Genomic DNA, 25,729 nt, shown 5'->3' with positions numbered 1-25,729 from the left:
TTGGGGGCATGGAAGGCTGATATTTGGCCACTATGGCAAGGGTCCTCCGGTATGAGGACCTGGCAAATTTCAGCCCACTCAGACCCACAGAACGGATTATTTAATATGTGTGGATATAATAGAATATACATAACAGAAATACATAGTAAAATAATTATATTTTCTCTTGAAAAAGGGTCATTTAGTTTAACACTTTGGCCAAAGTGTTGTAAGCATGCGAGCCACAACAAGGCAGACACCCGTTCGCAAGTCCTAACACTACCAGATGAAATACTAATATGCCTCTATTAGGATTAAAATTCTCATTTACTTTTATTAGGAGGGAGAAAGACCCCATTGGATATCTTTTCTGTGTGTGCCAGTCGCACACAGGCGACTGGCCTCTCAGCTGGAGAGCGTTCCCCTGATGGTGTCCACCGGACTTTGCACGGTCCGGACAGTCTGGTCTGATGTGACCCACTTTGTTATACAGGTAACACCTCCTCTCATGCTTGAACTCTGCAGCTTTGGGTGTGCTGCCCTCTGCTGCAGGCTAGCTTGTCCACTGAGGGGTGTTTTTGGCTCCTCTCGCCAAAGTGGTTGTGTCCTTGGTAGCCCCCTTTTTGGACATCAAAGCTCGACTGGTCATAAATTAATCAGCCATTTTAGCAGCTTCCACATGGGTTTTATGTTTACGGTCATAAACCCATGCCCTCACGTCCGAGGGACACTGCTGTAAAAGTTGCTCCTGGAACATCAAGTCCAATAGTGTGTGGAACTTAGTGACACCACAACCCGCCATCCACTGAGTCCCATGCAATGCCATGCGGGCCCTGTACTGGACATAAGACTCCCGGTGGTACCTTTCGCCCGTCCAGAACATACCTGGCAAGCTTCTGGACTGAGGGAATATTGTGTGAGCAACATAGCCTTTACATGGTTGTAATCATCACCATCTTCAGGCAGGATCACCTGCAGAGTCTCTTTGGCCACACCGGACAATAGGGGTTTAGTTGCAAAACCCAGTCCCGTTGCAGCATTCGGTACAGTCAACATTGGGTTTCAATTTCACTAAGAGAACCATCTATTTTGTCAATGCCATCAATGAATTTGTTAAACCTGTGGTGGTCCACTCAGGGGGTTTCCTGCTCCCCGTTGACCAGGTGGGAGTTGGGGGATGCTGTTCCATGGACTGCTGCAAGCATCGGAACCCGCTCCTCTGCGGTAGCTCCAACTCCCCATGAGGCAAGGAGTGCGGTGATGCCAGGGACGTCCGGCCCTCAGCCACAGGGACTATCACTGCCGCACTCCCAGGAATCAGACCCCCACCATTATCCCGGTGGGCGCCCGATCCGTCCCCATGTCTATCCACCACCACCGGGGCTGGAATAACCTCCTACACCCCGGGTTGACTGGTGACCACTGCAACTGCAGCTGAGGGGCCATTTCCCTCAGTGAAGCAATACTGGCTTTGTGAAATTCCAAGTCCTCCTCCAGTTGTGTCTGACCAACGGTTTATCGGTAGCCCATAGCTTTCACACCGGGTCCCAATCCTGATCGCTTGTCCATGTTCGCCCGCAGGCACTAATCTAAGGTGTAAAGAGAACCTGTGTTTTCCCTGTTTTGTGCAACGTGTGTAAGTTACCGCTTGTTTTGGGAGCTCGCAATCTTCAAGTTTCCCACTATGTTATAAGACCCCGCTAAGTTTATAACATAGGCTCAATTAATCCCACCGCTTTACCAGTTAAAAGCCTGTCCCGGGAGACCAGGTTTCTTAACATCTTTTTATAACCGGGATCATTGATTGAGCAAAACAAGATGGTAAAATAAACCCTCCCAGGTTTTAAGCCCGCCCCTCCCCACTTCCCAAGTCAGCAGGTCTTTTTCATTTTACTTGATATAGATCCAATGTTGGTCTTTCTCCCTCCTAATAGAGGTAAATGAGAATTTTAATTCTTATAGAGGTATATTAGTATTTTATCTGGTAGTGTTAGGACCTGTGAACTGGATCATGCCTTGTCATGGCTCACAGGCTTACAATGCTTTGGCCAAAGGGTTAAACTAAATTACCCCTTTTCAAGAGAATATATAAGTATTTTAGTGTGCATTTTTGTCTTATTGGATGTAGCATTGGGCTTCTCTGTTGCTTGATGTATACATTTGCCACGCTCAATAGCTCTCCTTTTTGACACTTATATACATATACTATTTTGTGGGAGCTCAAGGGTTCCCAAAAAGAGCTTGCTGGGGTTCTGTGTGTTGTTTGGTAAAATAAATGGTAATTTATTTCTCGTAGAAGACAGACACACAAAGTTACACAATTCAAGTTAAACACACTTACTGGGAACGGGGCTAACGAATAAATCCGTTTCTTGAATGAAATTCCTTAAGATTACCTTTTTAGAGCACTTTCCAATGACAGAGAGTTACTCGCAAAAGTCCTGGAATAGCTTTCGGCATGTAATGCCAACCGCGGCTGCTGCGTTGTAAAAAGCTTGATTTAGAAACTTTTCTCACTTGAAAATCCTTGAAGCCGGCTCGCATCTATTCAGTTCTGAGCCTCTTTGAATTTGCCGCTGTTGGTTTGGCGCTTGGAATCTGTGCTCCTGATTTGCTGCAAGGTCTCTTAAGGCTTTCGGGCTTTCATTCACTAACCTGAACAGCCTATCAGAGCGTGGGAATTCTCCTGCCAGCCAATCACCAATTTCCCAGGTTGTAAATCCGGGAGGGTACCTTTTCTCAGTCTGCCAAAGGAACATGCGCCAACCTGGCAACTCTGTCACTTTGCATACTGAGCCCACCTGCTGTCCAGGCTCCACAGAGTCTGGGGTAGGGCAAATGGTTGCCGGATAGCCTTGTGTTAGCCCAGGATGTGGGTACTCAAGTATAACTGCAGTACTCCTCCTGTTCTAACACCTTGGCATCCCTGAGGCTTTCAAGTACGGACTCCGCACAGACAGAGGCGCCAAGCTTGGTCGCCATCTGGGCTGGCCGGATATCCATGACTTAGAAAGACTCTCAGTTTATATACAGGTTAATATATATATACATATTATGCACATATATATACATATTAAACTATACCCATTTAATAAAACAGTTTGGGTCCTGTTTCTGTGTGCTAAAAGTTATGAGTTCCTATTCTGGTGTCAGGGATGGAGTGAGTGTTTATATTCCCTACAGTCACTAATCTCATTCTTGGCACACATGAGAAAATACATTAAAAAATTTTAGACACTGTAAAACCTGCTCAGCTTTGTAACCTAGCACTAGGTTCAGTGTACCTGGGTATACATCTGGGTATCTCTGCTATATGGGGGAACCCCTGTTACACTAGGGATTCAGTGAATAGCTGCAGACATAGTCTAACCCCTTCATACCCATTTACCTTGTCTGGAAGATGCTGCAGCAGGGATTGTGGTGGTGATCCGCAATAATGATTTCATAGTCAGAGTTTGGCAGAGTAATGTGCTTGGCTGTATCCGAGAATCTCATTCGATTCCCGGGTACAACATTTGGGGTATCCCATAACTCCGGAACCCCGATACATAGCAACATTCTGTAAAGACTTTCTCCGACAAACCCACCCTGAAACATGCAGCCTAGAAATCTCCAAATCCCAGCACCCCAGTAAAGGCAAAATTCACAGAAATCTTTATTGTCGCAAAATAAGTATATAGTTGCAGTAATACATTTTCGACACCTGGGTCCCAGAGCTGACACTCTAAGACCCTAACACACGGGTCAGGGTTAGCCAAGTGGGCTTGACCTTTATTGATGAGTCTGATTAACCCCTTCACCGTCATACTAGCCAACACATATTGTGTGGTATTTTATACCTTGTCAGGCTACTTCCACCTGTTTCATATGAATTTTTATACAGCGTATTAAAATAATTTTGTGATCATTCCAAAAGCCATATATGAAGATACTTACACATGTATCTACAGTTATGAAAAATATAGGTCATCAGGGATAACGCACTATTGTGGCAACTCTCTTTCTCTTGTTTCCAATTGTATATATATTCCTGACGACACTGCAAAATTTGTTTGGGGAAGTTCCAACAGCAGAGCTGATTTTCACGGATACTCACCTGGACGGGTTTGATTTCTTAAACCATTTGTTTCACGTATCAACTGTACAAGCGCCATAAAAGTTCCTTTTTTACAAGCTCTCTACCCTCTGGTTTCTCGAGAAAACCAGACAGACTTTTTAGGCAGCTTATGGACTCAAAGTTCAATTGGACAATTCAACTGTTGACATTCATTGTATAAATATTGCATACAGTATATGTGCACACTTCAATCACAGGCACTATAATTAACCCAATAGTATAACTAGCACTTTCACACTATTTTTCACCCAAATACACATACACATATACTGTACACACACAAACACACTATATATCAGTATAACCAGGCAAAAAAAATAAAGAATAAAGAAGCATCCCTCTCTCCATTTCTCAACAATATATATACACATACAGATGTAGTGCGATCCAAGTTCCCCTGCGCATCACTTGTAGCGGATGGAACACGGCCATGATCGCGGTCAAACTCGATCACGGCCCACTACAGCAGTGGTCCCTGCTTCTTAATGGGACTCATGTTGTGTTAATCCCACTGACCCACTACCAGTGTGGAAGAGCTGCTGGGTTGAGCTGTACTGGGTTTTGAGCATCGGGAATCCACGATCGGATCGAGGTCAGGCTCCGTTCAGCTGCAGTTTCCTTGTGCCCAAAATGAAATTAAATAACACTGTATCTGCACACACATACATACACACACACACACACACACACACACACACACACACACACACACACACACACACACACACACACACACACACACACACACACACACACGCACGTTTGATTGCTATGTTGAACTGCATTGAAATTTTTTTATTTGGATGATTACTTTATTTCGTGTCTGAACAAACATAATACAGTATATATTAAAATTAGGGCTGAGTCAGACAAGAATAATAGGTCAAGCCAGAAACTGTATTCGCATTGGAAGCATTTCAATGTACATGTTCTATTTTTCACAGCTCAGACTTACAGTACACACGTCTAAAAGACCTGAAGAGTATTGTTCAGCTCATGGTTAGCAATGGATATCACTGGATCTGTAACGCTGACCATAGTGATCTGCATCTCCTGTCTGCTCTTCTACTCAGCTCTGAAGACACGGGGAAGGAGAGGAAATCTGCCCCCAGGACCGACACCTCTTCCATTTTTGGGGAATTTATTACAGCTTAGGAGAGGGGAGCTGGTGGAGTCATTAATAGAGGTGAGTTGGGTTATACGGAGGAGTCAGGCAGGAAAATATTTTGTAGGTGCATATATTAATGGTGACCTCTGCCATTTGACCCCTAATGCCAGCACCTGATGCTTTTTAACCACGGCACAAGTTCATTAACACACAAGCACTCTGATGCACACACAGTACATACACATGACATACACATTAACACACATAAAGAAAAACGATGCACACCCAGCACACACCTTAACACAATTATGCACACACAGACACACACACTTTAACATACTGATACATACACAGACACCATATCTAGGGTCCCTGCTCTAAGGGGCAAAGATAGGGAACCCTATTAGAGCCACATAAATAATGTCCTTGTTCTTCCTGCACATACTTATACATAATCAGACACATATATATATATAGAATGAAATACGCAGATCTGAACGTGCTCATAGATATTCTGCTGAATTAGAATTGCCTAAATAATTGCTACACCCCTTAATTTAGCAGAGTAATTCCATGAACTGTATAATCCTCGATTTGATTTGCTCACAAAATATAATATACAAAAGAACAAAAAAAAAATCACCAATAGCATTTTCTTAAAGTTTTCTTATTTCTTATGGATTGGTGCCCAGATCCACTGCCTCCACCAGCAGGCTTTCAGACAGTACAGGAACAACAAGGGGTTGGATCAACACTCAAAGAATATATGTAACAGAATAAAAGATAAAGCCAAAACTTAAAGTATCAGTGAAATTCTCCATAAGGATGAAAAAATTATCCATATGGATTGCACAATGAAAGTGAATAGAGTCCAGCTACACTGATACTGTAAGGTTTTGCTGTATCTTTTATTCTTTAACATACACTCTGAGTGCCGATCCAATGGGTCCCTACCCTGCAGAGGATACAATCTAATTTTGGGGCTCTTTGACAATGTTATTACAGTTGAGTAAAACGTATGGCAATGTGTTTACGGTCTACTTGGGGATGCGGCGAGTGGTGGTGCTGAAAGGTTACCAATCGGTGAAAGAAGCCCTGGTGAATCAAGCAGATGATTTCAGTGGTCGAGGTGAAGTTCCCACCTTTGACACAGCCTACAAAAACTATGGTAAGAAATCAGCCTCAACCCCAATGATTAAACATCACCTAGTAGTGGATAGTTCCAGTAGGCGTATTGGTCCTTGAGATATGTGAGTTTGTTGTAACTTGAGTCACCTTTTAATGGAGCAACAAAGAAGAGACCTGTGAGATTTGGGAAGATCAGCACACATGAAAAAGAGACCTGTGAGGTTTTGTAAAAATCTATAAACAAAACGAAGAGACCTGTGAGGTTTACAAAGCTTTGTATACATGAAAAACAGACTTGTGAGGTTTGAAAAAGCTCAGCACACGAGAAGAGACCTATGAGGTTTGGAAAACCATGTACACGTGAAGAGAAATTAGAGATTTGGGAAATTCTTTATGTATGAAGAAGAGACCTGAGGGACATAGAAAGCCCTGTACATATGGAGACCAGGTGCGTGAGGTTTGGAATGCTCTGAACCAGGAGTGGGAAAACTGTGGTCTAAGGGATGGATGCCTGCGGCCTGTGGTGCATTTTTGGGGGTGGCAGCGTCTGCAGCAGGGAGGGCAAAGGAGGAAGCGGGGGGCAGGAGCAGAACAAGCAGATGGGGATAGAGAGAAGAGTGAGAGACATGCAGGTGGGGAGAGAGAGAAGGAGAGAGGTTCCGGGGGAAGAGTGAAAAGGAGAGAGAAGAATGAGAGAGATTCGGGTGGGGATTGAGAGAGAGTGAGAGACATGCATAAGGCTGAGTCCATGGTCAGCGCTTAGGCGCTGACCTGTGCTGAGGCGCGCTGACACTTGTCAGTGAGCCGCTGCAGCCGCAATGAGAGCGGCTTTAGCAGGGACTCGCGCACGCTTCCGCAGGCGTGTGGAGGCTTGGCACTTAAAATTTGTTTAGTTTTGGCGCTCACGGGAGCGCAGGGCTGGTCACGTGAGTGGTTCGCCCAATGATGAGGGCGAACCAGCTCATGACGTCACTGGCCCGCCCCCCGCTTTCCCTCAGCCTCAGCGCACCTCCGCACGGCTGCAGTTACCATGGACTCAGCCTTAGTGAGAGAGAGTGAGATGCAGGTGAAGAGAAAGAAGAGTGAGAAACATGCAGATGAGGAGAGAGAAGGGTGAGACAAGAGCTTGTGGGTGAGGAGGGGAGCATGTGGGGGAGAAGCTGGTGAAGATGGGAGTATGTGGGGTAGAAGCTGGTGAGCAGGGGAGCTTTGGTGAGCTCTGGGGGCCACAAACTTAATGTAGATTCTACATTTGGCCACGAGGGACCCTTCGCCGCAGCCGCTGGACACTCAGCTGCCGGCCGTTTCGCCGTTAGCTAGCGGTCAGGGTTGGGGAATAAGGAGAGGGGGTTTTAGTGTAAGCGGTTAGGATAAGAGGTTGTAGAGGAAGGGGTTTTAGGGTATGGGTTTTAGGGTGAGGGGTAGCGTTAGTACTAGGGGTTAACATTAGGGATTTTTAGGGTAAGGGGAAAGGTTAGTGTCTTACCTTGGCGGCAAAGCGGCCAGCGGAGAGATGTCACTGCGGTGAGGTAAGTGGCGGCTAAATAGCGGCTGCGACCTGGTCGCGGCAAAACGGCTGCAACCAAATGTCCAAGATGGGTAAAACTCTAAAAAAGAGACATGTAAGGTTTATAAAACACTGTACACGTGAAGAGGACTTGTGAGGTTTGTAAGGCAATGTAAACACAATTATACCTATAAAGAAATTGTATGTTTACCTATTAAAAGATACCCCCAATCTACAACAATTTAGAATGCTGCAAAACCATCATCTAAAAGAACATTGTTAGTCAGAAAGAACACACTGTACATGCTGAATATTTGTAAACAATTTGGTTCCTGCTGTAGTGTTTAAGAGAAATGTCCTAGAAGATAAATCAATTCTTAAAAGGGTAATAATAGTTAAATTGTGGGGGCAAAATCTCCCAAAACCTGCATGCAATTTGATGCAATAAAACCCTTTTCACCGTATTGATTAATAATCTTCTGTGAGTGAAAATCCCACGGTTTGACATCTCATTTGCACGTTTGCCCAATTTGCTGCAGTACGGTCTGAAAATCCCACTTTCCTGAGGTACGCAAACTAAGTCTTTTGCTGGAGAGCGAGATACACCAATTTAGGTGGGGGCCCATTTACTTACATACCTCCAAATAGATTAACGTAGGCGATAACTGCTTAAAAGAAAACAGGATATGCAGGACCATGCAAAAACAGATGTTTTTACCATTAAAAGCATTTATTGCAGTTTAGTGATTAGGCCAAAAGTTTGTCATCTATTAATCACATTTTGATGTCTTATGTACAGGGAGCAGAAGTGAGCTGTAAGGTCCGTACGAGCTGACACTGGGATTTGAACCAATATCATCCGCTTCATGGCAGCAACATTTCCACTGAGCCCTTCATATTCCCATCATTATAGAAGCTTTCATGTGTTGTACCTGACGTGACCTCTCTTGTAGACTGTTGTAGCTCTTGAATCAATTTGACTAAGTGAAGCATGAGCAGTTCTCCTACAAGAGGTTAATATCCTGTCCTATCAAGTAGAAAACATATTGAATTGTAACTTGGGGTTCATACTTTGCTAGGGGTCATCTTCACCAACAACATGGAACGCTGGAGGCAGTTACGCCGTTTCTCTCTTGTCACATTGAGGGATTTCGGCATGGGGAAGAGAGGGCTTGAGGATCGAATCAAAGAGGAGACTCAACATCTCATATCTGAATTGAGAAAGACCAAAGGTTGGTACATTGTTCAAAGGTTGTCAAAAGGTATAGTGTAAGCCAGTGGTCTTCAACCCTTCAAGACCTGTGGAACCTTTCACATCCGTATAGTGACTCCATGAAATCCCTTAAAAATATATTGTAACGTTGTAGAACCCAAACTCATTCATCCTATCTACATAATTCAAAGTTCTAGTAGTATTGGTGCTGAAGAACTGTAGATTTATTCCCAGTTGTGATATCTTTTTACCGGACCAACATTAGCGTTCTATGTTATAGCACACAGAGCTTTTTTTAAATATATATATATTTTGCAAATAATAAAACACTGAATGTAGAATTTTTGTAGACACAATGGGACCCAATCAAGTGTAATATCTCCCCAAAAGAACACTTAGTAGCAATACAAATCTGGAGTTTTCGCCGTATTCAGTATTAAATATCAATGTAAAAATATAGCTGCAGTTCTTGTGCAAAACGAGTCTGTTTCTAAGATAAATAAGTATAACAAAAGACAAAGAAGCCCAAAGCTACATCCAATATGACAAAAATACAGCTCAATCCCGTTATAGCGCAATCCGCTACAACGCGGAACCGCTTATAATGCAGTCTGAGCGTGGCTCCCGATTTAGTACATCTCCAAGATTTATTATTTTTTTCTATTCAATGCTTTATTGCTAACAGACACACAGAGACACACACACACACACACACACACATACACACACACACACACACATACACACACACACACACACACACACACACACACACACACACACACACACACACACACACACACACACACACAATGATGTATGAAGCGGAGCTGGAACATTTGCAACAAGAGAGGTAGAAAAATGGAAAACAGTATCACTATGAATGGCCTTAGCTGACCACAGAGGAATCTGACCCTGCACAAGGAAAGAATCTCACGCAGCATTTCACAAAAGCAATCAGACACTGACGGAGCCACAAAGCATAATGGGGGCATCTAGCATCTTACAGGTCCTTAGTTATTTAGTAATACAAACGTTTTGGTCCCACTCAGGAATTTTATTAAAGTGACAAAGGTCCCGAGGGGTACTAAAAACATCCCAGCTTTTGATTTTTCACCTATAACCTTCCTTTAGCAAAGTTTTTTTTATTGAATTTTGAAAAAAATATATACTCACAAAAAAAGAAGTTTTAGCCTTCACTTTTATTTGGGCAACGCTGTTCACAACATATAAATGTTTGAACATTGAATTTACTTTAAAAATCTTAGCTTAATGTTGACATCATGCACAGCACTGGACAACAGGTAATCCATAGAGATCACAATTTAATTTTAGTGCTGGAGGTTTGAGACTATCCCAAGATTATCGTTGTAAGGATCCGTGATCCGCGGTGCGCTCGGCGCAGTCTCTGCTTACTCCAACCCGAGATTAGGTGCCCCGCTTCCTCCTCCTCCTATGACACGTCTCACGCACCTGCTGGTACCAGCCGTCAGCTTAGGGGCGCACGCGGAGTTCGTGCCGCAAGAAATACCATTCCCACTGGCCCGCCTCCTGGCTATGCCACGCTGTGATATCACCGGCACGCAGCGCGCACACGCATGCGCCAAAATTTCTCCCGTCTTCAGCGTTATTCCCCATAACTGTTGCTGACATCAGACCAGCCAATCACAGCGAGGCTTACTGGTGTGTCTCATCCCACCCTGCAGCTCATTGGACATCCTCCCTTTATATGCTCAACAAGCCCTCTGGCAAATCAGCTGAGCATAACACTTCATCTGTGCGAAGTGCTGACTGCAATTCTTGCCTCCTTGCTTTGAACCGTGTCTTAGTATCCAAATCCTGTCTTGTCTGACCCTTCCTGTTCTCTTGACTCTGCTCTTCTCCACTCCTGACCCCGGCTTACCAACGACGATCCGCATCTCTCCAACCCCGACCACGGCAAAGTACCTACGATAATCCGCACCTCTCCAACACCGACCTCAGCAAGTACCCTCGACGATCCGCAATGCTCCAACCCCAACCTCGGAAAGTATCTTCTACCATTCTGGCCTCTCTTTCAACCGACACGGCTACCACAACTAATCTACACTCTGGTGAGCACTCCGTTACAATCGTGGACTGAAACTTGGTCTTGTACAGAATTCTTGTATTATTCCCCCTCTCTTTATAAAAATGTGTATCACATGTCAGCACGAGTACAGTAAACACGGCTACACATTACCTGATGTTGATAACGCCTTTGGGCGTTTTTGCAACAAGCTCTGCAAACTTTAAGGCAGTCAGTGTGAAGAGGGACACAAACATTGTTTCTATTTTTTTTTCTAAAACAGTGGAAAACTGGGATGATTTTTTCCCCATTTGATGAGAGTACAGACTCTAAGCATATTCATGGCAAAATGACCATTGCTGTAAATGTTTATAAATTCATACACAAATTGGATAATTCTGATAAAATAAAAGTATAGTAATCACTACTTCCAGCCCCATAGAGTTTATAGAATTATCCCAGCTCTCCCCCTCTGGCGGACGTGGAACCCCTGATCACGGAGGCCATTTTTTTCGCCGCAATTCCCGTTATAACATGGTCGCATTATGTGGACCCCAAGCACCGTGTTATAACAGGGTTCAGCTGTACACAGTGAAATACCTATATATCTCTTGAAAAAGGGTCATTTAGTTAAACCCTTTGGCCAAAGCATTTTAAGCCTGCGAGCCACATCAATGCATGGCCAAATTCCCAGGTCCTAATATTAACTGATTACAATTCTTATTTACCTCTATAATTAGAGGAAGAATGATCACATTGGATCTGTCCCAACCAGATGCATGAAAAAACCTGCTTACTTGGAAAGCGGGGAGGGGCAAGCTTAAACATTGGGAAGGAGGGGCCACTAACTTTCAATACAGCTGAGACCAGCTGGACAAAGTAATAAACACACAGATACCCAGCAAGCTCTGAGAAACCCCCCAAATTACCGCATAATATATATATGTACTGTATATAAGTGTCAAAAGGAGTGCTACTGGGCGGGGCTAAATGTATATAACAAAAGACAAAGTAGCCCAAAGCTACATCCAATATGACAAAAATATACATTGAAATACCTATATATCTCTTGAAAAAGAGTCATTTAGTTAAACCCTTTAGCCAAAGCATTTTAAGCCTGCGAGCCACATCAAGGCATGACCAAATTCGCAGGTCCTAACAATAACTGATTAAAATTCTTATTTACCTCTATAATTAGAGGAAGAATGATCGCATTGGATCTGTCCCAACCAGCTGTATGAAAAAACTTGCTTATTTGGACACATATACTGTACATATATATATATATTATGTGGTAATTTTGGGGGTTTCTCAGAGCTGGCTGGGTATCTGTGTGTTTATTAACTTATTCCAGCTTGTCTCAGCTGTATTGGATGTTAGTGGCCCCTCCCTCCCAGTGTTTAATCTCGCCTCTCCTCACTTTCCAAGTAAGCAGGTTTTTTCATGCAGGTTGGGACAGATCCTAAGCGATCATTCTTCCTCTAATAATAGAGGTAAATAAGAATTTTAATCAGTTAATGTTAGGACCTGCGAATTTGGTCATGCCTTGATGTGGCTCACAGGCTTAAAATGCTTTGGCCAAAGGGTTTAACTAAATGACCCTTTTTCAAGAGATATATAGGTATTTCACTGTGTATTTTTAGAGAAAATATTATATCTATGGCACTCATACATACACAAATGGTGGTAAAAAGGATATATACAACCCGTAATGGTGGCTTCGTCAGGTCCAAAGGTAGGCTCCACACGATAGCAGTGTTACATGAAAAAAATATGGAAATCACATAGCATAATATTGTAAAATATGAATATTCACAGCATATATACTAATAACATGACAAACCAACAAATAACAAATGACATGGGCTGAGAAACACTGGGTAACTGATATACAAATAATCACATTTAATGTTAGACACAGAATATGAATAAAAAAAAACAACATGAGTTAAAATAGAATAAGTCCCACTGGAAATCTCCTGCTGTGGCTGAAATTACCACTTACCAGATGTTAGATGGTCACAGGCGATGGATAATTAGAGAGTATCCCCTCTCGTCTTGGTCAGATCAGCTCCGCTGTGTGTCTCCTGGCATCAGGGGCGTGTTGGTGCTCCATTGAGGAGGCACGCAGGAGACACGCAGCGGAGCTGATCTGACCAAGACGAGAGACTCTCACAAGTCACCGTGACAATGACGTCTGTACGAGTCCCTTCCAATGACTCTGAGGTACTCACAAAAATCCCAGAGCACAATTCGGCATGGAATTCCAGCCGCGACCGCTACGTTCCATTTTCAGAACTTGGCCCCTGAAAAAGGGACTTACAAAATTTCTTGAGTTGAAATCTTTGAAGCCGGCTCGCGTCTATTCCTTCCAGAGCATCTTTAAATTTGCCGCTGATGGTTTGGCGCTTGAAATCTGAGGTCCCGATTGGCTGCAAGGTTTCTTATAGGTTTTGGAGTCCCATTCACAAAGCACTACAGCTATTCAGTGCGTGGGAATTCCTCTGCCAGTATATCACCGATTTGCTTGTATTCTGATGCCATGTGGGTACCTTTTCCAGGTACCTTTTCCAATTCTGCTAAGGGGCATGTGTCAACCTGGCAGTGGCACCTCTGCCACTTAGCATATTGAGCACCTCGCTGTTTCAGGCTCCGCAAAGTCTCGGGTTGGGCAAATAGTTGCCGGATAGCCCTTTGTTAGACCAGGACGTGGGTACTGAAGTATAACTGCAGTACTCCTCCTTTTCCAACACCTTGGCATCCCTGAGGCTTTCAACTCCGGGACCTGAGCAGACACAGTGGCACCAAGCTTGGTAGCCATATGGTCTCTCGGAACCCACAGTTCATATATAGTGCATCAAACATATATACCTGTATTAAATGTCCACTTTAATAAAATATGCTTTCCCCCTGTATCTGGTGCTAAAAATGTATAAGTCCCCTTCCTGGTGTCAGTGATGGAATAAGATGATATACTTTCTATTCTTGTGCACAAAAGGTACCCGGGCACTCTCTATAAATTAAACTATCACCTTTAATAAAGCGAAAACAATGTAAATGGAAAAATATTACCAATTTAGGGAACCCCTGTGTCTCCTTCTTCATAAAGCTACAAACCTAGGAATCCCCTGTCTGCTGCTCAAACACCCTTCTAGGGAGATATCCTTTTCTCCCAAATATACAGAAAGCAAAAATAGAGAAACGAGGGGAGCGCAGATCAGAAACACAACAAAGGTATACAAGTAGATATATAGCACTGTGAGTTCTTATACGGAAAATCCACTACTAGTGGTGACTGAGAGTCAGAGATGGTAAAGTAGGATCGATAAACTACTCACAATACTCACACGGGCCTGTGTGAGCAAAGACCTCGCGGGGCTAAACTCTGTAGAGGGTCTTCTCCTAGAACTACACACCTTCCTCTTGGCTGCTGTTTAGGTAACTCTGGCGGTGAGTCGCAAGAACGTTTCCAGGGTAGGATTTTGCTTCAATGAATCTGAGAATATTACCTGATTCTCGGGTACATTTTTGGGGTATTCCGTAACTCTGGGACCCCACTACATAGCCAGAGTCTGGAGCAAAAAAATAAATAAGGGAAAAACAGCGCACTGCCAGGGAGTCAGGTGGTTAAAGTTAAAATCCTATTTATTCAGCACAAAGCCAGTAAAAACATCACGCCACAGTGAACTACCGGAGACTACATGAGTGGGCAAGAAGACTTTGATTATTCTTTATGACCAATCATAGATGAGTACCTTTACCTCGATCATCCCTATGAGGTGCACGTGTGGTGATTTAAGCATTATTACGCTTCCTCCAGTATTGTGGATCTTGGTGTATATTGGTGACTCACAGGCCATTTGGAAATATACCCTCTCCGTCTGAGTCTATTTTGGAGTTCTTCAAGATTTATTGATTTATTGTTAGGTCTCCCGGCGGTTGGAGCACCCTTTTCCCCCTTACCTAGCCAGAGTCTGACATGACTTCTTCCGCAAAACCCACCCTGAAACTCATAGCCCAGCAATCTCTGCTTGCTGGCACCCCTGGAAAGGCAAAAACACAAAAATACTGTATTACGCATAATTTACACATAGTCAAAGCAATGCAAATACGACAGTCAGGTCCAAGAGCTGACACTCTTGGACCTTAAAACACGGATCAGGGGTAACCAAGTGGGATTAACCTTTATTATTGAGCCTGGTTACCCCTCACCATCACAGAGTGTAACATTTACCTTTTCAGTAATGAGCCAGCCAGGATACAAGTTTATCGCTTGAGCATCATCCAACTTTCATTATGCAACCCCGTTTATACTGTATACTCATGTTTTGGATTATTTATAACTTTGAGTTATGGAGGATCTATTACTTGTTATGCCTACATCATGAACACGGCTATATACATGATAAAAATATAGCTACTTTTAAACATAGTTTTTTGAAGCACTGGTATTGGATTAATCCTCTACATCTCTTCCAGGGACAATGTTCAACCCAAGTGTTCATCTCAGCCTTGCCTCTTGTAACATCATCAGCTCTATCATGTTCGGTGACCGCTTTGAATATGACGACAAGGAGCTACTGTCTATGATACATGTGATTCATGAGTCATTTGAGCTCATAAGCTCTGTCTGGGGGCAGGTAAGTGCTATTTTGTGGGGGCAGAATTGTAATGTACTATATATATTTGCTTGTTGGCAATTAACCAACAGAAATTGTGCCTCAAATGTAAAAAGTTTGTTAATCACAGTTTTTAATGGTGATGAGATATTTATACTGTGATAGTGATAAACTGTGAAAGTAACATAATTAGATCGTAATTAGGTTGAAAAAACATCCATGACCATCAAGTTCAAGTTACGCTAAATTCGAATCCGGAGGAATATAAATATATAAAACAATTAATGCTCTGTCTATGTGGTACCCTTATTAATCACATTTCTGGATCAATATTCTGCATATGTTTTATCCTGATCAATCAAAAGTCTCCCTGCATCACTACTCTGCCAATGTTTCATCCTGATTAATCAGATATCTCCCTGGATCAATACTCCATGTGTTAATTACTTTGACAATTATTTCTTAAATGTACCTACTGTATCTATACTATAATTCTAGAAAATATTAATTTAATTCATTTCTGCAGAAGATGAAAATAAGTGAACATTTTCATTGAGGAAGGAATTTGATCTTTATAAAGGAAGACAACTACATAGATATGTTCTAGGTGCAGTCCCACGTAGCCGAAGGGAAAACAACCTTTTGTAAGGAATTTGACTGTCTAAACATGTCACTGCCATTGCTCCATATCGGTCCTGGGAGGAATTGTGCCTTTAGTCACCTTATCCTTTAATGAAGTTTCCTATGAGAAGCAGATAAATAGCACAGCGATTTGCAGTTGTTGTACTTTAGAAGCTTGACCCTGTATTTCCATGTTATTCTTTATAGATGTATGAAATTCTCCCAGGTCTCATGAAGCATCTTCCCGGTAAACATCACCAAATATTCCGTGACCTAGAGATCCTCATAGCAATAATAGAAAAGAGAGTGGAGATGAGCAGACGGACGCTGGACCCAAGCAGCCCTAGGCATTACATTGACACATTCCTCATTAAAATGGACAAGGTATTGTAACCTAGATTATATTTGACTTGTAAAATTATAATGACCAGGGAGGCGCGAGCTTCCCCCCCTCTCCTAGTATTATTTACATGTAACGTACCAATAACGAGAGGACACAGTCTGGAAGTATAATGGCCGCGGCTTTGTTTATTAATAATAAACGTAATAATAACTGGAGATAGCGTGCTGCCAGTCCGCGCCAGAAAGTGCTCGGTGCTGGGTAATGCAAGAGGGGGCACCCGGAAGTACGTCCCGGTAACCTGCCCCCTCGCTTCAACCTGCTTTACCAGCCCCGAGCCCCCTCTGGCAGGACAAGCACCTACACCCCCCCCCCCAACTGCCGCCACCGACTGGCCTGTTTAACCCCCTTAAATCAGGCCTGTACCGCCATACCCTCGCTAGCTGCCTCCCTGAACCCTTCTTCCATAACTCAGCTGACCCTTTTTTGGTGTATCTTTCCCGCCAAGGCGCCATTTTCTCTACCGAAATTGGCGTTCACGCCATCCTGCTGTCCTGTTCCCTTAAACCCTTTACTGTCCTTCTTGTAACATTTTGACTTGGGGTGCTGGCCCCCGCACCCTGGTCATGTATCACGGCCATTTCCCCTTGTAGCACTTGCCTATGCGCAGTTTTATGATGTGTTTATTTTATATCATACTAAAGAATCTTTTTTTTTAAAGTTTGCGCTGGTATTTTCATTTACCATGTCTACCTTGATGTTCTTGAACTAACATTTATGTACTACAGTAGCTGCATCTTTTAGTTTAGAGCACTTGCACCTAACAATTAAGTTATTTATTTAATCTATTAATCATTTTATAACATTGTCACATATCACAATTTAATCTTGAGTGCACCTTTCTACACCTTATCAGTACAAATTAAGAGTTGATTGTAATGTACATACATATATATTAGAGATAAACCAGTTCAATGTATTAGCAAAACAGTATGTATGAATAAGCTTACAAACGAGTTTGGGGTATATACTGTATTAATCCCAGCCAAACCCACAAATAAATATGCATACATTTTGATATATACAATGTGAAGGGATTTGGGGCACACACTTAAAATTGTATAGAACAGACTACTGCTGTGTTCAGGAAGATGTATAGTGGCACTTGTGTTGGTGGGTTTAACCATACTATGAAAGCCTGAACAATATACCCGGCTCGTGATAAATGTACTTGCCAACATGCAAATGAGGCCGGCATGACAAGTAAGGCCTCAACCCCCAAATATGGAACATACCGAAAAGCATCAGCACTCATTCTCAGGTGGCCGAATTGTCCATGGGCTTGACCACATTTAGGAAGAAGGCATAAAAACAGAAGGTGCTAAGAACCCCCAGAGGTTAAACAGTTTATTACCATATCAAGTTTCTCACATATATTTTGTGTGATGGTGTTCTCTTCTCTTGTACGGAGATAATCCACATCATTCCACTGCCTGCCAGCACTTGCCACAGATTGTGATATGCTTATTGACACTCACTAGAATGTGAGTGTAACTTTTGGAGGTTCTTCTTAACACATTACCATTTATTGAGACAATACTATTCTGTGGTTGTGACAGTGTGAAGTATTTCACTGACAATTATTTAACAAACAACACACATAACCCCAGCAAGCTCATTTTAGGAACCCATGAGCCCCCATAAAATATATACAGGTACAGTATGTATATATGTGTCAAAAAGGAGAGCTATTGAGCGTGGCAAATGTATACTGTACACCGAGCGACAGAGAAGCCCAATTCTACATCCAATATGACAAAATTACACAGTTACTCGGGAACGGGAATTGCTAGCACCCTGAAATTTGGTGTGCAGCCCCAGAGTAACACCCCAAGCACACACATATTAAACGTATAACTTTAGGACAAGTAAAACATGTATTTTTAATAAAGTTTATTTTTGGCTGCAGTTTTAAATGTACAGTACAGGCAGGATAAGGTTTTTTCTACTGTCATTGTAATGCACCCAGGGACCAAATGTTTTAATACCCATGGGCTGGGGCACTTTCCTATGCAGACTTCATAGACCCCATGCTGAGGCAGTGCCTGTGAGTCTAGGGAAGTGTTGCATATGAAATCCCCAGAGCCAGGATGTGTGAATTAGCCGGGATGCCCGCTGAATAGGAGATCCTGTTATCCATCTGGGCTAGTTCACACCCTGAGTACCCCTCCAAGCCTGGGAGACACCAGGTAAAACGGGGAGTACAAATATGTTAAGCAACCAAGGTGTCAATGTTGCACAGGTGCTGTATTAACCGGAAATTCCTGTAGTGCCCACTCTGCAAACTGTGGGCAAGTTGGGGATTGGTGAATGGGAAAATTCCCATGAGAGGGATTGGGTGGGTATGTTGGAGATATGATCTCAGACCCTATATACATGCCCCCCGAGCTATCCCAGTTGTCTTTCATCTTTGTTCTACAATGTAAACGAATTTCCACTTTGCTTCTAGAAGCAAATGAGAGCAGCAGCAACAATTCCTGAACGCAACGAGTTAATTACAGTGGAACCAAATACACAACTCTGCTTCATGATTTTGTTAGTGCTGGGGTTTTTCTAACAAACCCAATGGACCAGAACGAACTTTGCCATATTCACGGACTTATTGGACTGAAACTGTGCGCCCCTTGCCAAAGGACACGCATTTTAAAAGACAATATTCTGTGCTTTGTTTTACTTCTGGACATTCTATCCCGTTCTCTCCCTCAGTAAGTGTTTTTGTCAAGTATATTCTAAGGTTGTCGTGTGTCTGTCTAGTAAGGAAATACATTTCAGTTTATTTTGCTCAACTTGTGTGCTCAATCTCATACACCAAAATATAAAATTGTTGATCAGGTCAGTCCACCGTGACACCTCATAACATTGGACTGTAGAAGAATCACACATTCCTTCAAGTATTCATTCTTCATTCTTTGCTGTATCATTCTCCAAAATCACTGAATAACCCGAGCTGCTTTACTCGGGTGAAAAAGCAGGCACGCTCTCCTACCTCTGTAGGCAGACCGTATGGCGACAGTCGTAGACCGTTTGCACAAATAGCTTTCCCTCTCCATCCTTCCTTGGATAAATGCTCTGTAGGACTTCTTAAGTGGCAGAATGCTTTTCTCTCTGTAAGGAATCCGCTCCTGGCTTTGATTATAGCTTTTGCAGACTTCTGCAGTTGCAAAAGCTTCCTCTGGCAATCAATGGCACGTGTGCTGCCACTCATTGCAACTTCTGCCCTGTGCTCCATCATTGGAGGAATACTCACACACCCTCCTCCTGTGATTGGATCTCCGCCCTTTATATCCTGGGCTTTGGCACTGAAACAGGGCCGAGCATAAAATATCCTTCTCTGGACGTTACAGTCTCTGCCACAAGCCGCCCTGGCTTGTATCCTGGTGTACTAACTTCTCTAGTTCTTATCCCTAGTTCCTAAGTTCCTGAGGCCTGCTGCTAGTTCCATGCAGAGGACCGTTCCTGACTTCTCTGCTGAAGCATTGTTTCCTGAGGCCTGCTGCTAGTTCCATGCAGAGGCCCGTTCCTGACTTCTGTGCTGAAGCGTTGGTTTCCTGACGCTGCCCTGCGGTGTACTTTGGCCCGCCTGCTGTCTCCTGCTGCTGAGACTGGCGTCATGGGCCGAGGCCGCTCCTCACGAAGAGGCCACTCCCGCGCTCATGCTCCTAAGCTGAAGCGGGGAACTCCTGACTACCTGTTGCCGAACTCCTGCTTGAATAATGACGATGCTGCCTTCTCCAATCCTGACCCTGCTACGTACGACTACGAACTGCGCACTCTGGATCAGTCTGCGCGGACTAAGGTCGGTGATTATATAACCCCACCTCAGCCCTGTGGTCCGGTCCCCGTTTGTGGCGAGCACAATCGTAACACTCTCATTGCAGCAAGTTTAGCTCCTCAGCGGGAAACTTCTGTCTCTTGAGTATATCCTGCAATTCTCCTCTTAGAGACTCTGCCTCTTAGGTACTTGCTCCTAGTTTGCATCCACGCCTCTATCATATTTTGGAGCTCTGCAGCTTTCTTCGCTAGCATCGTTGCTTGTGTATTCAACGCCTTTCTTCTGGGCTTACTGACTTTTGGGGATGGAGCAGCCTCTCTGCTTCTCCATTTGTTGCTCCATTTTCTGGACCTTCTCATGTTCCCTCTCATACAGAGTCACCTTGCATCTAAGCTCCGCCTTCAGCTATGCTGTGGTGATGCTCAGTGTGGCCTTCAGCTCCTCATAACAAAAAATAAACCGGCGCCTACAAAGTCTACAAGAATAACAAAAAATAAACCGGCACCTACAAAGTCAGCTCCTCATGCTTCTCTGTGGGGGGACACTGTGTGCTCAGTCACTCCTGCAGCACTTGTACTTTGTGAGAATCCTGGAAACTTTTTTCTGTAGCACTCGCTGCTTCTCTTCGGCATCCACTTGTTTCTCCTTGGCCTCTTGCAGACTTGGACGCAGCTCTTTCAGGTTGTTCCGCAGTACCATATGTGCTTTGCTTGTGTGCGTTGCTCCAGGGAGACACGTTCTTCTTGCAGCATTCTCTCATCGTTCTGTAGTGCTTCCTGCACTTCTAACTTTTCTTGTGCCAATTGTTTCTTCACTTTTTCGGCTTGGTGAAGCTTCTTATTTCCTTCACTGGTCTGGTCAGTGTGAAGACTGAGATAATGTGTGTGGCTATCATCACCTCCATTTTGGCCTAACCGCCATTTTGAGTGTTTGCTTGTATGTATGCCAATCCGTTTATTCGTGTATGATCTGTGAATGTTTGATTCTGCAGAGTATCGCCCCTAGATGTAACTCGCCCTTGTGTTATTCCTACAAGGCATGCAAGAATTGAAATTACATTCGTAAGAGGTTTTTCCTGCCGTAGATAATTCTGCTGACCATAGGGTCTGTTATCTGAAAGATACAGTCACACACAGGGCTGGACAGAGTAACTCCCTTATGTCACAAGGTTAAGAGGCCCACATTATGGTAAATTATCGATAAGAATATAGCATATGCAGCATATTTATGTATCAACCAATATGTATTTTTGTATGTCATCATATTATTTATCTCTAAGCCAGCCCCCTTAAGGGGTGTATTACTCATTTTGAATTGTATAAAAATGTGATACCAAGCAATATGTTGGCAGAGGCATGAGTTCCTTGTTGGAATTCTTTTCTCTCAAATTGTGCCATGGTACAGATAAACTCATGTTGTTACTTTTTGAACCCTTGACTCATTGATTTTATTTCTTCGCTTTGACATCAGTCAAATCAGAATTTTCCTTTTTCAGACTTGCATTTTCTCTCTTTATAGTCTCTAAATGAATCAGGATATTTTCCTGTGAATCCTTGAATTTACAGACCTCTGTGTTAAGAGTGTGGACCTGTTTTGTTTCTCCGAGAATTCCTGTGTGATGAGTGTGCGAACCTCTCTCTGAGAGATGTCATAGTACTGCTTCCAGTCAGCAATAATTTTGTCAGATTTTTTCTGCTTTTCATCCATGGTGGCAACAGCTGCCTTTGCCTTCTCCATAGACACACACTTAGCAACAGCCACCGTCATCTCCCTCTGTAGCTCAGCCTTTGCTCTAATCTAATCTAGCCTTTGCTTTAATCTCTAAATATGTCTGCAACTTCCTCTGTAACTTGAGAAATTCTTCTCTTTTACTTTAGAACACAGCGCGACACTTGCTGCTGCAGTTGCCAAGCTCGCCGAAAAAATTATTCCTCTTGCTGCTGTCTGTCCTTTTCGCAGGGTCCAATAGTAGTCCTCCTCATCGTCATCGTCATCATCAACAGACGACCTGAAGGGATGCTCATTCCTTTATGGACATTGTTTCGTGTGGCCAGACACATTACACAAAAATACATTGTTTCCTCCATTTTTCACTTTCAGGTATATTGTTCACCTTCACATCTGGATGCGCTATTTCATAATTTCTTCACACCTTTCCCTGTGTATGCTGTAAGCACAACTAGTCATACACAGTGGGACAGACTTCACTCGCAGAGTCTGTATTTCACTTCGGCAGAGCGGCCATTTTAAATCCCTGCTTTTATTCTCAAACCCACTGTTTTCACTGCTCAGTGCCTTTTGGACAGCCCACATTTAAACTCCACCAATTGTGATTCCTCTATCACGTTGCAGGGTCTTGTGTCTCATATTCAAGGCAGGAAATTCTATATTTCGTTATACAGAGTTTTATTTACAAGGGATAAACAAAACAACAATAGGCACACCGTCCCTTTAAGAAAACAAAGCATAACAATAACACCTACTCCTCATAGGAGACTGTCTACACATCAGCTCCCTCTCTTGTTGGCTGGCCAACTAAACAGATTCCCAGCTCAAAACCCACAGTCCGGTTTACGGATATACCATAAGACAATATCAAAAGTCCTTATCTGTTTTTGTTGGGGACTCGGCTCCAAGAGAGAGTCCAGGAAATCCCTCTTTGGATCCAAACACCTGGACAGGACAGCCATGCTTCCACAGCATTCTCATGTCCTTCACTCTTCCATAGCTTATTCTTCCTGAGTGTGCAACCCATGCATTCCCAGCAGGCCCTGAAACGTAGCATTTTTCTCTTTGGGGTTTAAATCATACATCAACAGGCACACCATCCCTTTAAGTCAAAACAAAAAATAAAAGAACACCTATTGCCTTTAGGGAAAATAACTAATCTTTGCTTCAGCCCTTTCTAATGACAGCTGGCCAACTATACTGGTTCCCAGCTTTAAACATGTAGTACCATATGCACCCCACCTGAACAGTCTTAAGCACATCAATATAGTGTCTCTCTTATCTGTTAGTCCATTGGAGCAGACGTCCCGGCTTCAGCACGGCCTCACATCCCTCCTTCCAAGGGGAACTCGGCCCCACGTGAACTCAGAAAAACTCTCCTCTGCAAGTCAAATGCCTAATGCCCCACTTCAGCACGGTCTCTCGCCCTTCCTTCTTCACCCTGGGATTAATGACCCACGCAGTCTCAGCAGACTCCGCGACCACAGTCCAGCGGGTCTAAGGAACTGTGCCAGCTTTCCTTGTTTAGCTGGGGAGCACGTTCTCTGTCCCCTTATCTCGGATGGCAATCTCACTCTCTCTGTGTGTCACTTACTGTCTGGCAGCTTCCTGTGTCTTTTAAAACACTTCCTCATTCAAAGCTCCATGAGCAATCAGGAGTTCAGCCTTCTCAATTATTCAGCAGCTGTTGCTGGCTACACTAGGGAATTAACTCTCTGAGAGCTGTAAAGGTCCCTTACTGCACTGTTGATGGTATCACACACTATATATATAGCGCAGTTGCATAAATTTGTATTCATGTAACGGTCTCTCTTTTGCTGTTCTAAGATTACCTTTGAGTATGGCCACCTTCAGATTGTTCATCTAATGGCCAGAGTCAGAGAAATGTTCGCCGACAGGACTGTCTCTTTTTCTGGTGTGATGCTGTGGCGATACAGATTCATTCTCTTGTTTAGCCCCTGTCCCGTCTCACCTATGTAGTAGCAGCCCCCTGGGCATTTCATGCACATGATGAGGTACAGATATATTTGTAGCCCTTGTACCCCCCGCCCCCCCAAGTGAGATTGTGGTGGGTATGCTCTTCTAGCTACTTCAGTAGGTGTTGTGCTGTGTACCTGTTGGCAAATAGGAGGGATGAGTGCTCCGCGATGTTGTGGGGAGAAATAGGACAGGATCACAGGTTACCTTTGTTCTTGCTTGGTGCAGCGCCTCCAGTCAGCATGGATCCTCTGTGAAGGCAGGAGATGGCCCATACTGGCACCTCTTCTTCTTTTGGCAGACAGTAAATCACACTGCGTTATATTTTCTTGGTCTTTATTGCATGTAGATCTAATTACAGAGCCATTACATCCTTCCCTTCTTGCTGTGCCCTGACTCAGGCTTTAGGCCCAGGTCAGGCCTGTTGGACCTCTCCTCACATCTCCTTATGAGATGGAGGGCAGCTGTTTCTCACTCCACAGAGGGAGGAGAGAGAATGACAAGGACCACGCACAATTTGGGAAAGTGCCAGTATTTATATCCTTTGGGGAGTGGCTGTAATACTGACTCATAACAAGCCAGATCTGGATAATGATAGGCCCTCACATCCAGTGTGTGGTCCAATCAGTACCCACACCCTCAGGTTGGCACTCTCTTGCTGTTGCTAAGGCCCACCCTTATATACTTATCCAAGTCTGCAAAAGCACACTAGGCCTTAGGCAGCAATTATCCCATCCACTGCCTGCACTTAACAGGGCTTACATTAGTAGGGCCCAGGAAAAAGACATAGCGGCCGGGAGGCTAGGCTATATTTATATATCTCAGCCTTGTCTGTTTGACTTAATGTTGGAGCATGCACTTGGATTATTTGAAGCCTGTATCTCATTAACAACAGAATCCGGATTCTGGATGCTCTTTCTGATGAGCTTTCATACTCCACTATGTTTCTCCATCTCTTGTTAACAATGAAGCTTACTCCACTGATTCTTCCATTATTCATACCTCGGTAATAGAATAAATAGGTGTCCGCTTTTGAGTTCAATGTGGCCTTTTTTCTTCTAACTGCACGAAGGCTAACAATATTCCATATAATCTTTTCAAGTTTGTCTTCCAGTTCTTGCAGTAGTGATGTTTCACTGGAGAGAGTCTAGCAGTTGTAGGTAGCCAGGTTGAGGTTTGAATGACAGCTTTTGTTTAACCTCTAGTGATTCTTAGCACCTTCTCCCTTTATGCCTTTTTATTGAATGCTGTGAGGCTCTGGGACATTCCAGCTTCCGGAGAATAAGTGCCATTGCTTTTCGGTGTGTTCCATATATGGGTGATAAGGCCTTACTTGCCATGTCGGCCTCAAATGCATGTTGGCAAGTACCTTTCCCACTTTAGCCGCTATATTGTTCAAGCTTTCTTAGTATAGTTAAACCTACCTGCACAATTGCCACTATACATCTTCCTGAACACCTGTTGCCATTTTACCGCCACTTTGAGGCAGTGAGATAAGGATTTAAGGGGATAT

General features: G+C 43.5%; 1 protein-coding gene across 1 annotated transcript in view; it reads left to right on the top strand.

Moving 5' to 3' along the window:
* The first annotated feature begins 4,984 nt into the window (after positions 1 to 4,984).
* The window catches only part of LOC142498742 (cytochrome P450 2A5-like), a 39,658-nt gene continuing 18,913 nt past the window's right edge, over positions 4,985 to 25,729 (top strand). Inside the window, exons 1-5 of the mRNA XM_075607082.1 lie at positions 4,985 to 5,282; positions 6,210 to 6,372; positions 8,919 to 9,071; positions 15,579 to 15,739; positions 16,547 to 16,723. Coding sequence (XP_075463197.1) covers positions 5,103 to 5,282; positions 6,210 to 6,372; positions 8,919 to 9,071; positions 15,579 to 15,739; positions 16,547 to 16,723 — 834 coding nt within the window. The 5' untranslated portion in view covers positions 4,985 to 5,102. The remainder of the gene's footprint in view (positions 5,283 to 6,209; positions 6,373 to 8,918; positions 9,072 to 15,578; positions 15,740 to 16,546; positions 16,724 to 25,729) is intronic.

Source organism: Ascaphus truei, chromosome 7 (assembly GCF_040206685.1).
Source record: "Ascaphus truei isolate aAscTru1 chromosome 7, aAscTru1.hap1, whole genome shotgun sequence".
NCBI classification, from domain to species: Eukaryota; Metazoa; Chordata; class Amphibia; order Anura; family Ascaphidae; genus Ascaphus; species Ascaphus truei.
The sequence above is the reverse complement of the archived record's forward strand: the minus strand, read 5'-3'. Positions and strand labels throughout refer to the sequence as shown.